Below are 11,787 nucleotides of genomic sequence, written 5' to 3' on the forward strand. Positions count from 1 at the left end.
GAAAAAAACAAAACAGGGAGGAGCGAGATAAAAGCAACAACCAGAGAGGAGGAAAAAAGGTCTGAGCCTGGCTGCCGGCGTGGGTGGGTGCAGAGCGTGGCAGGGCCAGCGCGTCCCGCACGGAAAGACCCAGCAAAGGCCACCCTGGAAACCCTCCCCGCTGCCCTCCCGGGATATTTCGGTGGCACTTGAGCTGGTGGCAGCCACGGGGCTGTGTCTCTCTGGCCGCCCCACGGTGACTCATAACTCCTGAGCCTCGCCGAGGAGGCAGCACAGGAATAGTTACACACCAGCGACGCGGAGGGAGTGGCTGCCAGAATACTTCAGGGCTGTGCTAAGCAACTAAAAATACACGTCAAACCCTCCTCCTCCTCCTTTTTCCTTTTAAAATCTGTTTTCTTTCTCTCTCTTTCTGTTTTTTTTTCTTGTTGGGTTTTTTTTTTCTTAATTCTCGTTTTTGATTGTCGGAGGCCCCTGGGGGTTCCTCGGGGACAGGGGCAGGTTTGGGGACAGGCACTGGCAGCTGTGACTTCTTGTTTTCCCGGCTCGGTTCCTCTCTCCCATTGCCTGTGGCAATGACTAAGAGGCAGCTTCCCCTGCGTGCCCGGTGCCTGCCGTGCAAATCCTGGGGTGCAAACCCTGCTTGTTCCCTTTTCCAGGGGGAGCTTGGCACGTGGATGCATCTCATGGACACCTTGTGTCCAGCCCACGTTCTCAGTGTCCAGCGCTTTGTCTCAGCTTCTGGCCGGAGTGGGGTCAGGCACCTCCGGTGTCGTGGAGCACACAGGGAATGGTCCTGGTGGAGCCAGGGAAGTGGGGACAGCAGGAGCCGTGAGGATGCTCTGGTGGCCGTGGCCTTGCTCGAGGCTCATCGTGCCTCGCCAAGGTCTGGCGGTGGTGTGGGCTCATCCCAAATCCTCACCGCCTGCTCCGGGGTAAATATAGCCCGGCTGGCAGGTGGCAGGACACTGACTCAGTGGGTGCTCGTGGGGCCGAGCCGGGCTCTGACGCCTCTGAGAATAGCAGCTTCAGCCACCCCGCCGTGGGGACAGTGGCACTGCCACCAGCTCCCTGCACGGGGACCTCCCCACGGGTCTGCCCTCGCGGGAGGCGGAAGGAGCCACTGATTCATGCCCCTCATTAAACGCTCATTAAGAAAATGAAGCTGCTGGCTCGCTGCGGGCATTGGGTTCTTGGTTTGGGGACAAGGGACATGCGGGATGAGCAGCAGTGGTGACAGGCTGGGAGCAGGTTGGGGGGGACACCGCAGGACAAGCCCAGGGGTGCTGTGACCCTTGTGGGGAGGGGTGGCGGGGCTGTGCTGGTGGGGCCCAGCCGGAGTGCAGCTTGTGGCTCACATCCCTGGCCACTGGCCAGCTGCTCTTCCCAGGAGGCCCCAGGGCCGGCTGGTTCCTCCCTGGAACTGCCGACAGCACCTCCAGCCAAAGCTGGTTCTGCTCGCCCTGATTTCGGTGGGGGAGCACGCATGGGTACCCCAGTGCCCATGGGGCGCAGGTGGCCGTGCCCAAGGTGTGTCCCCGGCTTGGGTCCCCAAGCGGGGTTGGGGCAGGGGGAAGGAGGAAGGGGAGCCTTTTTACCCCCTGCCCTGGTCCCTGTCCCTCGCCGGCCGGGTTTGGTCAGGATGGAAAGTCTGAACCTGCCGGTCCGGCCACGGCCTCGCCCGTAATGACAGGTTTGGAGCGGAAACTCGGACGGTGGCTTCACCTGGGAGCTGCTCCCTGGCCAAGGCCCCGGGGACACCGGCCCTGGCACTGCCACTGCCGCCCACCCGGGACAGCGGGCGACACAGGCCTGGGCCCGCTCTGCTTTAGCTGAGATTTATTAAACTGCGTTTATTTGGGATTTAATTAACAGCAGCTGTTGGGGGAGGGTAGATCCCAGTTGTTGCCTCGTGCCTCAGTTTCCCCTGTGCCAGCACTGCATGTGCCGGCCCCGAGCGCTGCCCCAGCCCTGTCCTGGGTGTCATCCGTGTCCCCTGAAGCCAGGGCTGCGCTGTGCCCTGCGCCACGCTGTCCACACACCCCACGCCGTGCCCACGCAGTGCCACGCCGTCCCTGCTGGCTGTGGGCAGCCGGCAGGACAGACACGCCGGGGCAGGAGCTCCTCGCACCGGGAGAGCCGAGGGGCGCGGGATCCCCCGAGTCCCCCCACGCCCCCAGCGCTGACACCGCTGATTTATCGCCCTCGTTAGCGCAGCCCGGGAAGCATCTGGCCGCAATTAGGGCCGGCTCAGCGTCACCCGCCCCGGTGTCCCCGGGGCCCAGCGTGTGCCCGGGGTCTCGGCGGCGCGGGGGCCGCATCCTGCCCGTGGTGGTGGTGGTGGGGGGGTTATCGGCGGCCACCGGCGCTGCCTCCCCCCGCGCCGGTGACGTCAAGCGCTGACGCCGATCCGCCCCCTCAGCCGCCCGCGGGCTTGGCCGGCCGTGACGTCTGCCACCGCCACCGCCACCGCCACCGCCGTTAACTCCTTCCCCGGTGCCGCCTGAACCGGGCTCATCGTGCCCCCGCCGGACCCTGCTGGGTCCTGCCAGAGCGACCGTCCAGTGATGGTGTGACCCCCTCTACCCCCCCCGGGGGACCGTGGGTGGCCGGAGGGAGCGGCTGTTCCCTGGGCAAACACCGGACACACCGGTGACAAACGTCGGGGCGGTGACACGGGACAGGCTGTGCCAAGGGAGGTGTGCGGACACGCAGGAACGGCGGCTCTGGCCCAGCAGGGCACAGGCCGGACAAACCCTGCTGTGCCCGGGCACTGTCCGGCCACGCTGCCGGTGGAGCCGGTGGCCTGTCCCGCTCTGACCCACACGGGTGGTGGCCTGGCTGTCCCCAGACGTTCCCGTGAGGCCCCGTGGCGGTGCCTGGCCCGGTGTGTTTATTTATTTCTTTGTCGTACCCTTTTACAACCGGGGTCCGGCTCGGTGCCAGTGCTCAGGGATAGTGCCCAGTGCCCGGTGGACAGTGGCCATACCACTACCAGTGCCCAGTGCTGGTGCCCGGTGCCCATGCCAAGGCCAGTTCTGGTGCCGGTACCTGGAGTCCAGTGCCAGGTGGGCAGTTCCTGTGCACTGTGGCCAGTTACCGGTACCCTGTGCCCGATCCCGGATCCCAGTCCCGATTCTCAGTAGCCAGTTCCCGTGCCCGGTCCCCATTCCCGGTGTCTGGCTCCCGTGCCCAGTTCCCGATTCCCAATGGCCGGTGCCCGGTTCCCGTGCCCGGTTCCCGGTGCCGTTCCCGTGCCCGATTCCCGCCCCTCCCTTTGTGCCCATCATCCCCGGCGGGGCGCGCGCGCCGCGGGGCCACGTGATCGCCCCTCCCCCGCGCTGACGTCATCCCAGGGCCCCGCGCGCTGTTGTCCCGTTTACCCGCCGGTCGCCGCGGCGACGGGGACGGGGCGTGGCCGGGAGGGGGCGGGGCGCCGCCTCCGCGGGGCGGGGGCCACGCCCCGTATGCAAACGAGGGCGGGCGAGGACGTCATCTGCAGCCAATGAGGACTCGACGCGGTGAGGTCACCGCGACGGCGCCGCCTATTTAACGCGGCGCGGGGCGCGCGGCGGCGGCAGACGCGTGTGCGCGCGCGCAGGAGCGGGGCCGCGGCCGGTGCTCACCGGGCGCCTCCCCCGCCCTCCCCGCCCCGCGCTCGCCCCGGTCCTCCCCCCGCCCCGGCGCCGTTTCCCCCGCAGCCGGGCGGGGGAGGAGGATGGAAACACCCTTCTACCATGATGATGTGTTGAGCGGCCTCGGCAGCGGCTTCGCCCCGTCCTCCGGCAGCAGCGGGCTCCTCCTGCCTTTCCCCGGCGGCAGCATGATGAAGAAGGACGCGCTCGGGATGGCCTTACCGGAACAGGTGGCGGCGGCGCTGAAAGCCCCCGGCGCGGCCAGCGGCGAGGCGGCGGGGCTGCTGGGCTCGGCCGACCTGGGACTGCTCAAGCTGGCGTCCCCGGAGCTGGAGCGGCTCATCATCCAGTCCAACGGGCTGGTCACCACCACCCCGACCAGCGGCCAGTTCCTCTACCCTAAAGCGGCCGCCTCCGAGGAGCAGGAGTTCGCCGAGGGTTTCGTGAAGGCGCTGGAGGACTTGCACAAGCAGAACCAGCTAGGCGGCGGCGCGGCGGGCAGCGGAGGCGGCGCGGGCGGCGGCGGTGGGGGAGGAAGCGGCGGCGCGGGCGAGCTGCCCGCCGCCGGGATGGCCCCGGAACCGCCGGTGTACGCCAACCTCAGCACCTACCCGGCCGTCAGCTACGCCGCCGACCCCGGCCCGTTCGCGGCGCCGCCGCCGCGGCTGCCGCCGCCGCCGCCCCCGCCGCCGCTAAAGGACGAGCCGCAGATCGTGCCGGAGGTGCCGAGCTTCGGGGAGAGCCCGCCGCTGTCCCCCATCGACATGGACACGCAGGAGCGCATCAAGGCGGAACGGAAGCGGCTGAGGAACCGCATCGCCGCCTCCAAGTGCCGCAAGAGGAAGCTGGAGCGGATCTCCCGGCTGGAGGAGAAGGTGAAGAGCCTCAAGAGCCAGAACACGGAGCTCGCCTCCACCGCCAGCCTGCTCCGCGAGCAGGTCGCCCAGCTCAAGCAGAAGGTGCTCAGCCACGTCAACAGCGGCTGCCAACTCCTGCCCCAGCACCAGCACCAGGTGCCGGCGTACTGACCCCGGGCGGGCCGGGGGGGCCCGAGCCCGGGCAAGGACCCAGGGAAGCGCTGGGGGAGCGCCCGCCCTGCCCCGGGCATGGACCGAGGGGAACGGGGGAAGCGCCCACCCCGCCCCGGGAACGGACCGAGGGGTCCCGGGCATGGACTGAGGGGAGCGGGAGTAGCGCCCTGCCCGCCCCGGGCGCGGACTGAGGGGTCCCGAGGGGAGGAAGAAGAGCGATGATCGCCCCCGCTCCCATCTCCCCGGACACGGACTGAGGGGTTTGAGGGGAGGACCGGGACCGGCTCCGGATGGTGGGCACTGAGCACGCCCCGCTCCCCGCGCACGGACTGAGGGGGGGCCCGGGCCTTCCCTCCCGGCCCCTCCGCGCCCCACACATTCCAGTCAGGTCCCAGTAAAACCCCACGACACGGAGAATTGGCCTCTCGCTGTTTGCTGCGCCGGGGAGGGACGGGATGGGACGGGAAGGGAAGGGGCGGCGCGGGCAGGAAGCGGCGCGGCCGGGTGCCATCTTGGGGCGGGGGGGGGGGAAGCGGGGACCGGGTGGGTTTGGGGAGTTTTAGGGGGGCGATGGAGGTCGGGGAGCGGGGAGTGAGTTCCCCCCCGGGGCTGGCAAAGGGGCTCTGGGAATCACTGGAGAGGGTGGAGGGCGAGGGGGTCCATGGGGTTGTTGTTATGGGGGGAGGGGGCTTTGGGGTAGCTGGGAAGGATGGAGGATGTTGTGGGAAGGGGGGTAGTGAAAGGTTGGGGTTTTGAGGGGGTTTTGGGGTTATTTGGGCTCTCTTGGGGGCAATATGGGTATGTTTGGGCTCCCCTGGGGCTGAGGGGTCCCTATGTGGGAGGAGGTGGGTGAGGGGACCCCGCTGCTGGTCCTGGCTGTGGCTCTGCTCTGCCAGACCCTCTCCGTGTTGGGGGGTTCACCAGCACCCCCCTGTCCTGGCCTCCCCGGGGTCGCCCCAAGGCACCCAGCGAGGCCGGGCCTCCTCTGCTCCTCCCAGACTTCGGCAACAGCCTTGGGCTTCCCGGCAGCGCCACGGCTCCTCCTCCGTGTCCGCCACCTGCGGGGCCCCATCCCTGCTCCATCCCGGGGAGCAGTACCCGAGAGACCGACCCTGTGTCCCCGGAGCGTTTCGGGACGCTGCTGGCGGCAGCTCCATCCCGTTGCAGCAGCGGGATCGCCGCGCTCCCGGGGGCTGGCGGGGAGCCTGCTGTGGGGGGAGCGTGGGGTCCCTTGGAGCCCTGCCGTGGGTAGCTCCCCGGGGACCCCGCGCTCGGCGCCGGGCCCTGCCGTGGGTGGCTCCCCGGGGACGCGGGGCCAGCCGGCTGCGGTTTGCCGGAGGAAGCGCCATCCCGGCGCGGTTGTGCTGCGCCCCGGATGTGCCGCTCCGGCACAAAGATGGACGGGGCAGCCACCTGTCCGGCCCCGTGGCCTCAGTGTCACCAGATCCCTGTGTCCCCAAGTCCCCGCATCCTCATGTTCCCAGATCCCATTGTCTCTGCATCTTGATGGCCCCAGGTCCCTTTGTCCCCAAATCCCCGCGGTCCAATGTCCCTGTATCCCGATGTCTCTGCTTTCCCAGATCCCTTTGTCCTTAAGTCCCCACATTCCCCGATTCCTTTGTGCCCGGTGTCCCCGGGGAGCGCGGGATGCTGCCGGCAGGGCTGGCTCCCGGTGCCGGGAGGGAAATCTCACGGCCCCGGGCTGGGGGGGATTTTTTTTTTGGGGGGGGAGGGAGGGGGTTCTCCCGGCGCCCGCCGCGTCCCGGCGCTGCGGTGCCGCCCGGTACCGACAGGTGGCACCACGGCGGGGGTGCCCCCGCCTCCCCAGGGGCGGATAAAGGCGGCGGGATCGGCACCGGCACCGGGCGGGATGGCCCGGGGCGCGCTCCGCCTGCTCTGCTGCGCCGCTGCCCTGCTCGCTGCTGCAGGTACCGGGCACCGGGGGGGTCCGTGGGGTCCCGGGGGCACGTAGGATCTGCAGCACCGGGGTGCTGGGTGCTTCCCGCTGCTACCGGCAGGTGGGTCTGTGGCCTCCCCCCGCCCAGTTCTGGGTACCGGGAGGGGTGTCCGGCTGCTCCGGGGTACCGGGGAAGTTCCGGGAGGTGACCACCTGTTGCCACACGCTCTGCACTGCCGGGGTCCCGTGTCCTTTCCGGGGCTGGGATCACCGGGGGGGCTGCACCTGCTCCCTGGGAGTGCCAGCTGGACCTGAGCACCCTGCCCCTCCCAGACGATGCGGCTCCGGTGCTGCCAAACCGGCTGGTGCTGGAATGTGTGCCCTGGCACCGTCTCGGCACTCCCGGTGCAAAGGGCTCCCTGGTATCCCGTGCCAATGTGGGCTCCCGGTCTCCAGCGTGGGCCCCCGCATCCTCCCTGCACCCCGAGGGGCCTCGGTTCACCCGTCCTGGCACACTGGGCGCTTGGGCCTGGGTTCAAAGCCATCCTGGCAAAGGGTGGCAGCTGGGTGGGGACAGCCCATCCCGGTGAGCCTGGCGGCTGTGGGGACCCCCAGCCACGCCAGGGTGCTGGCTCTGCCACGGGGCGTTTCTCTCTGGTATCCCCCTGGGGCCAGGCTGGACTTGCTCCTCCTCTTGTGCAAACAGGATTTGGGCAGATAAGAGGCACTGCCAGCACTGCCCGGGAAACTCGATCTGTTCCACGTGGCCACCGCGGAGTCCCCACCACGCCTGGCCCTGAGAATGTCCAGTGGGTGCCACAAGGGCTGGGTTGACACGTGTCCCTCTGCCATGGCACTGCCCGCTGCTGCCACGCTGCTCTGCTCGTCCCCAGCAGTGCTGTGCCCATGCCATGATAGCTTGGGAAGCGCTTCTGACTCCGGATTTGTGGGGTCTGATATTGGCTAAATCCCAGTTTTCTGTGTGTGTGATAAAAACCACCTGGGAAATGAACCCTGTGAGGCTGGGAGCTGGGGCAGGTGCTGCTGCCCTGCCAGGACCCTGCCACATCCTTGCTGACCAGCTGTCTCCTCCAAGGTCCAGAGCCAGGATCTGGAGGTCCACCCCAGCCTGGTGGCCCTGATTCTGCCACCAGAGTGTCTCGGAACAGCTCAGGGACAGCCGTGTCACCATCTCCACCCAGCTCAGCTGCAGCCACCAGCCAGGGGACTCACAGTGGGACTCCAGCCGGCTCTGACTCGGGAGGGGTCAGTGCAGCTCCATCCAACCCACGCGCAGCACCAACTCCATCCAAGACTTCAGGATCAACAGCACCTCCAGCATCTTCATCCAACACCACCACAGCACCAACTCCATCCAAGACTTCAGGATCAACAGCACCTCCAGCATCTTCATCCAACACCACCACAGCACCAACTCCATCCAAGACTTCGGGATCAACAGCACCTCCAGCATCTTCATCCAACACCACCACAGCACCATCTTCAGCCAGGACAGCAGGATCAACAACACCTTTGACACCCTCATCCAATGCCACCACAGCACCAACTCCATCCCACACGAGCATGTCCAGATCCACAGAGCATCCATCCAACTCAACGGCAACACCAGCCCCATCCTCACCCAGGCCCTCTGGGCCTGCTTCCCCCACACCCATCGTGAGCCCGGCTCCCAACAGCACCAGCACTGTCACCACCGGCTCCAGAACGAGAGCAGCTGTTGGCAGCACAGCTGGTAACTCTGGTGAGAGCCAGGCTGGGGGGCACTGGGCAGATGGAGGACCTGGGTATGGGCACGGGTCCCCCCTAGACCCCCCACTTGGGGCTGCACCCACAGGAGGGCTCAGGGTGCAGGTCCCAAGGTGATGCCAGAGCCCCCCTGGCTGCTCCCTCCTCCTTGGGGGGCTGTTGAGGGCTCCTCTTTTCTCCCCCTGCCTCTGCCAGGGAGGGCCCTGGGCTGGTCCCCCAGGGGTGACACAGGAGCTGGGTGCCAGGTCTGTGGTGGGTGGGGTGGTGGCAATGGGGTGACTGGAGCCGGTCTGGAGCCTCATCTTTCTCTGTGGTGCTTGAAGGCTGGGCACGAGTCTCAGCAGTGCCAGGGGGAATAACGGGGTGCCCGTCTCACCTCCACAGAGCAGCACCCCACTGAGCTGAGCCCTGGTGTGGTCGTCGTCATCTCCCTGTCCGTCTGCCTGCTGCTGGCGGGGGTGGCCGTGCTGCTGGTGCGGCTGTCCCAGCGCGGGACCCTCCCCTTCCAGCACCTGGATGAGGTGCCCATGGTGCGTGGGAGGGCCGGGGGTGGCGAGGAGGGGGGTTTTGGGTGGGCAGCGGGTCCAGGGTGCGGTCGCTCACCCCGCTCTCTCTCTCTTCTTCCCCAGAGCAAAGTGATGGAGGGGTCCCCCGTCACTCCCCCCTCCCCCAGGTGACGCCCCCGCCGCAGCCCCCCGGGCTCCCCACGCTGCTGAATAAAGACGCTGCTGCCCTGGCTCTGGTTTCCCGTCTGCCATGTGCTCTGCAGCCTGCCCGGGGAAAACCCCCGCTCCCGGGGGAGGCCCCAGCCGCTTTCGGGGTCCCCCGCTTCGGGCTGGCGGCCCCGGGGTGTTCCCGGGCCGGCGGGGTGGGTGCGGGGTGCGCGGCGGTGGTGCCCGGGGTGGGGGGAGCCGCGCAGCGCCCCCGGCGAGGTGGGATGGGAGGGAGCGAGCGGCCAGGCACGCACGTCGCCTTCCTTCTGCTCCGCTGCACTCGGCCGAGGCCGCGCTCGCCGCGAGGACCGGGCACCGGTAAGGGGCTGCGGGCGAGGCCGGGGGGCTGGCGGCGGCGGGGACCCCCGTGCCGGGCATCGGCAGCTCCTGGGATTGGGATGAGGCCGCTCCCAGTGCTGGCAAATCCCGGGGGGCTCGGTCCTGGGGGGCTCTGCGGGCGTAGCCGTGCACCCGGTGTGCCCCGGTTCTCGGGGACGGTGGGCAGTGGTGTCCGGGATGGATCGTTAACGTGGCACCGGTGGGTTCAGAACTTGGTGGGTGCTGCGGGCTGGGGGCCATCCCCGTGGCCTCAGATCCACGTCCCTGTCCCCATCCAGCCCACGGGAGCACCGGGAGTGGGGCGGGGGGGCCCCGAGGTAGGGGCTGAGCCCGGCCGAGCCCCGGTGCCCAGAAAGCAACGGGGGGAGGAGCCCGCGTGTCCCGGCCCTGGGGTGTCCCCAGCTACGGGAAGGGGGACCCCGCCGGCGAACCCCCCCGGCCGCGGCTGCCGGAGTTCCCCCCGCAGGGACGGCGATGAGACGGAGCCGGACAGCGCTGCCCTTCCTCGGCACGGAGGTGAGACCGGCACCGGGGGCCACCGGGGGGGGTGAGGGGTGTCCCGGGGGTCCAGGGGTGTCCCCGGTATGAGCGTCCCAGCGCCGGGCCCCCAGGCAGCAATAACCGGGCTGGCGGCGCTGAGCGGGAGTTAATTATCCCCTTAATGGGCGGTTAATTATTATTCACCTCTGCGTAATTGCGCGCCGGCTCCGGGGGTTTTTCCGGCGGGGTCCCGGGGGAAGTCGGGGGGGTCCCCTCCGGTGGAGGCGGGACGAGAAGGAGGAGGAGGACGGGGGGACTCCCGGCGGCTCCGTGCGCTGCGGGCGGAGCAGCTCCCGGTGCACCGGCTGTACCTTCTCCCGTGCCCCCCTCGCCTCGGTAACACCCCGGTACCCCCGGGTGCAGCGCCGCACCGTGTCCGGCAGGGGGCGCCAGCGCGCTACCGGCGCTCGGTACCGGCGGCGGCGGGCGGGGGGCGCTGCCCGGGCGGGACCCCCGGACCGGGATCGGGCAGGGGCCTCCCCGGGACCGCTCCCCGCGCCCCTCACCGCTGCTCTGTTTCCCGGCAGCGCTGCCGCGACCCCGCCGAGGCCGCCCCGTCGGGCCCGGGCCCGGGAGCGGCGGTGGGCGCCGTGCGCCGGCGTTTCTCCGGGACCCCGTTGCTGCCGCCGCTGGGCTGCCGGTTGGCCGAGGCGGCCCGCGCCCCCGAGCCCGAGGCTGCCCGGGTGGTGTTCACCATCGAGGAGAGCGGCCCGAGCAGCGGCGATGAGTCCGAGCCCCCCCGGTAAGGGCGGGACGGGGAGCGGGGTGGTGATGCCGGCCCCGGTGGCACCGGGAACGGGTCACCGGGCAGGGCACGGCTGGCGGGGACGCTCCCGGGTTCAGCACCGGCGGCCGGACAGCGGCACCGGGGCAGAGCACCCGGTGGGTTGGGGACAAACCCCTCTGTCTGTCCCTGTCACCCCCCCAACACTCCTGTCCCACACTGTCCCCACCACGCTGTCCCCATCACCCCCATCCCTGTCACCCCCGTCCTCGCCCCTCTTGTTCCCACCACCCATCCCCATTCCCTCTCCTCATCCTCCTCACGCCCTGCCCGAGGTGACCTCGGTCCCTCCCGCGGTGGCTGGGCCCCGGCTGTGCTGCTGCAGGGCTATTTTTGGGCCATTCCCCCTGTCCCGTGCCTCTCCCAGCTCGGCTTGTGGGGACAGCAAGGAGCTGGCACAGCCGAGGGACGTGGCTCTGGTGTCACTTGTCATCCACCCCTGCACAGACACGTGGGCACAGTGACACTCCGATAAGGACTGGCCGTCCTGGGGACGGGGACTGGCTGTCCTGCGGCCAGTCCAGCCCTTGCTGTCCGAGGCTGCTGGCTGCCAGCCAGCACAGGGGGCTCTTCCCTCTCTCCCACATTCCCTGATGTCCCTCTGTCCCCACATCCCTCTGCCCTGATGTCCTCACGGTCGTGCTTGCAGCCCCCCAGGACTCCCATCCGGTGGGTTTTGGGGTCCCTACCGGTGCTGTCGTGGCGGGGGGGCCCTGTTGCTGCGTTCCTCATGGCTCCCTGCCGGCTGCTGGATATTTTTGTGGCCCTCAGGAACAGCAGGTATCCACATCCTGCTACATCAGCCTGGGCAGGTGCCAGCTCCCATGGCCAGGCTGGTGGGTCCCCCACAGTGTCACTGCCACCAGCTGGACCTCACCCTGCTGCTCCCTGCTCCACTCGGCAGTGGCTCCAGGAGGGGACAGCACCAGGGAGGGGCTGGGGCACCACGTGGGGTGGGTTTGGCTCTCACAGGTCGCTCAGTGGCACCATGGCATGTCCACACCACGTGTCTGGGATGCTCCATGCTCAGCTGTGTCCCTTGGTGGCACCATGGCACAGCCACACTGCAAGTTCTGGATGA

At 69.0% G+C, this 11,787-nt stretch overlaps 2 protein-coding genes across 2 annotated transcripts; both read left to right on the forward strand.

Annotated features, from left to right (window-relative positions):
• The first annotated feature begins 3,588 nt into the window (after positions 1-3,588).
• On the forward strand, positions 3,589-5,083 carry JUND (JunD proto-oncogene, AP-1 transcription factor subunit). The gene has a single exon (XM_082298080.1). The coding sequence runs from the start codon at positions 3,719-3,721 to the stop codon at positions 4,661-4,663; it is 945 nt and encodes a 314-aa protein (XP_082154206.1). The 5' UTR covers positions 3,589-3,718; the 3' UTR covers positions 4,664-5,083.
• A 1,453-nt stretch (positions 5,084-6,536) lies between these two features.
• Positions 6,537-10,668, forward strand: LOC309582523 (uncharacterized protein; the record flags this gene model as incomplete). Its single annotated transcript, XM_082297704.1, has 5 exons — positions 6,537-6,594; positions 7,660-8,325; positions 8,715-8,860; positions 9,004-9,198; positions 10,450-10,668. 5 exons carry the CDS (start codon positions 6,537-6,539, stop codon positions 10,666-10,668), a joined length of 1,284 nt encoding a protein of 427 aa, XP_082153830.1.
• Positions 10,669-11,787: the final 1,119 nt, after the last annotated feature.

The sequence above is a fragment of the Coloeus monedula genome (assembly GCF_965178545.1).
Source record: "Coloeus monedula genome assembly, chromosome: 27".
NCBI lineage: Eukaryota > Metazoa > Chordata > Aves > Passeriformes > Corvidae > Coloeus > Coloeus monedula.

What these genes read in the sequence shown, in the direction of transcription:
- JUND (XM_082298080.1), top strand. Translation starts at nt 3,719, where the DNA reads ATGGAAACACCCTTCTACCATGATGATGTGTTGAGCGGCCTCGGCAGC.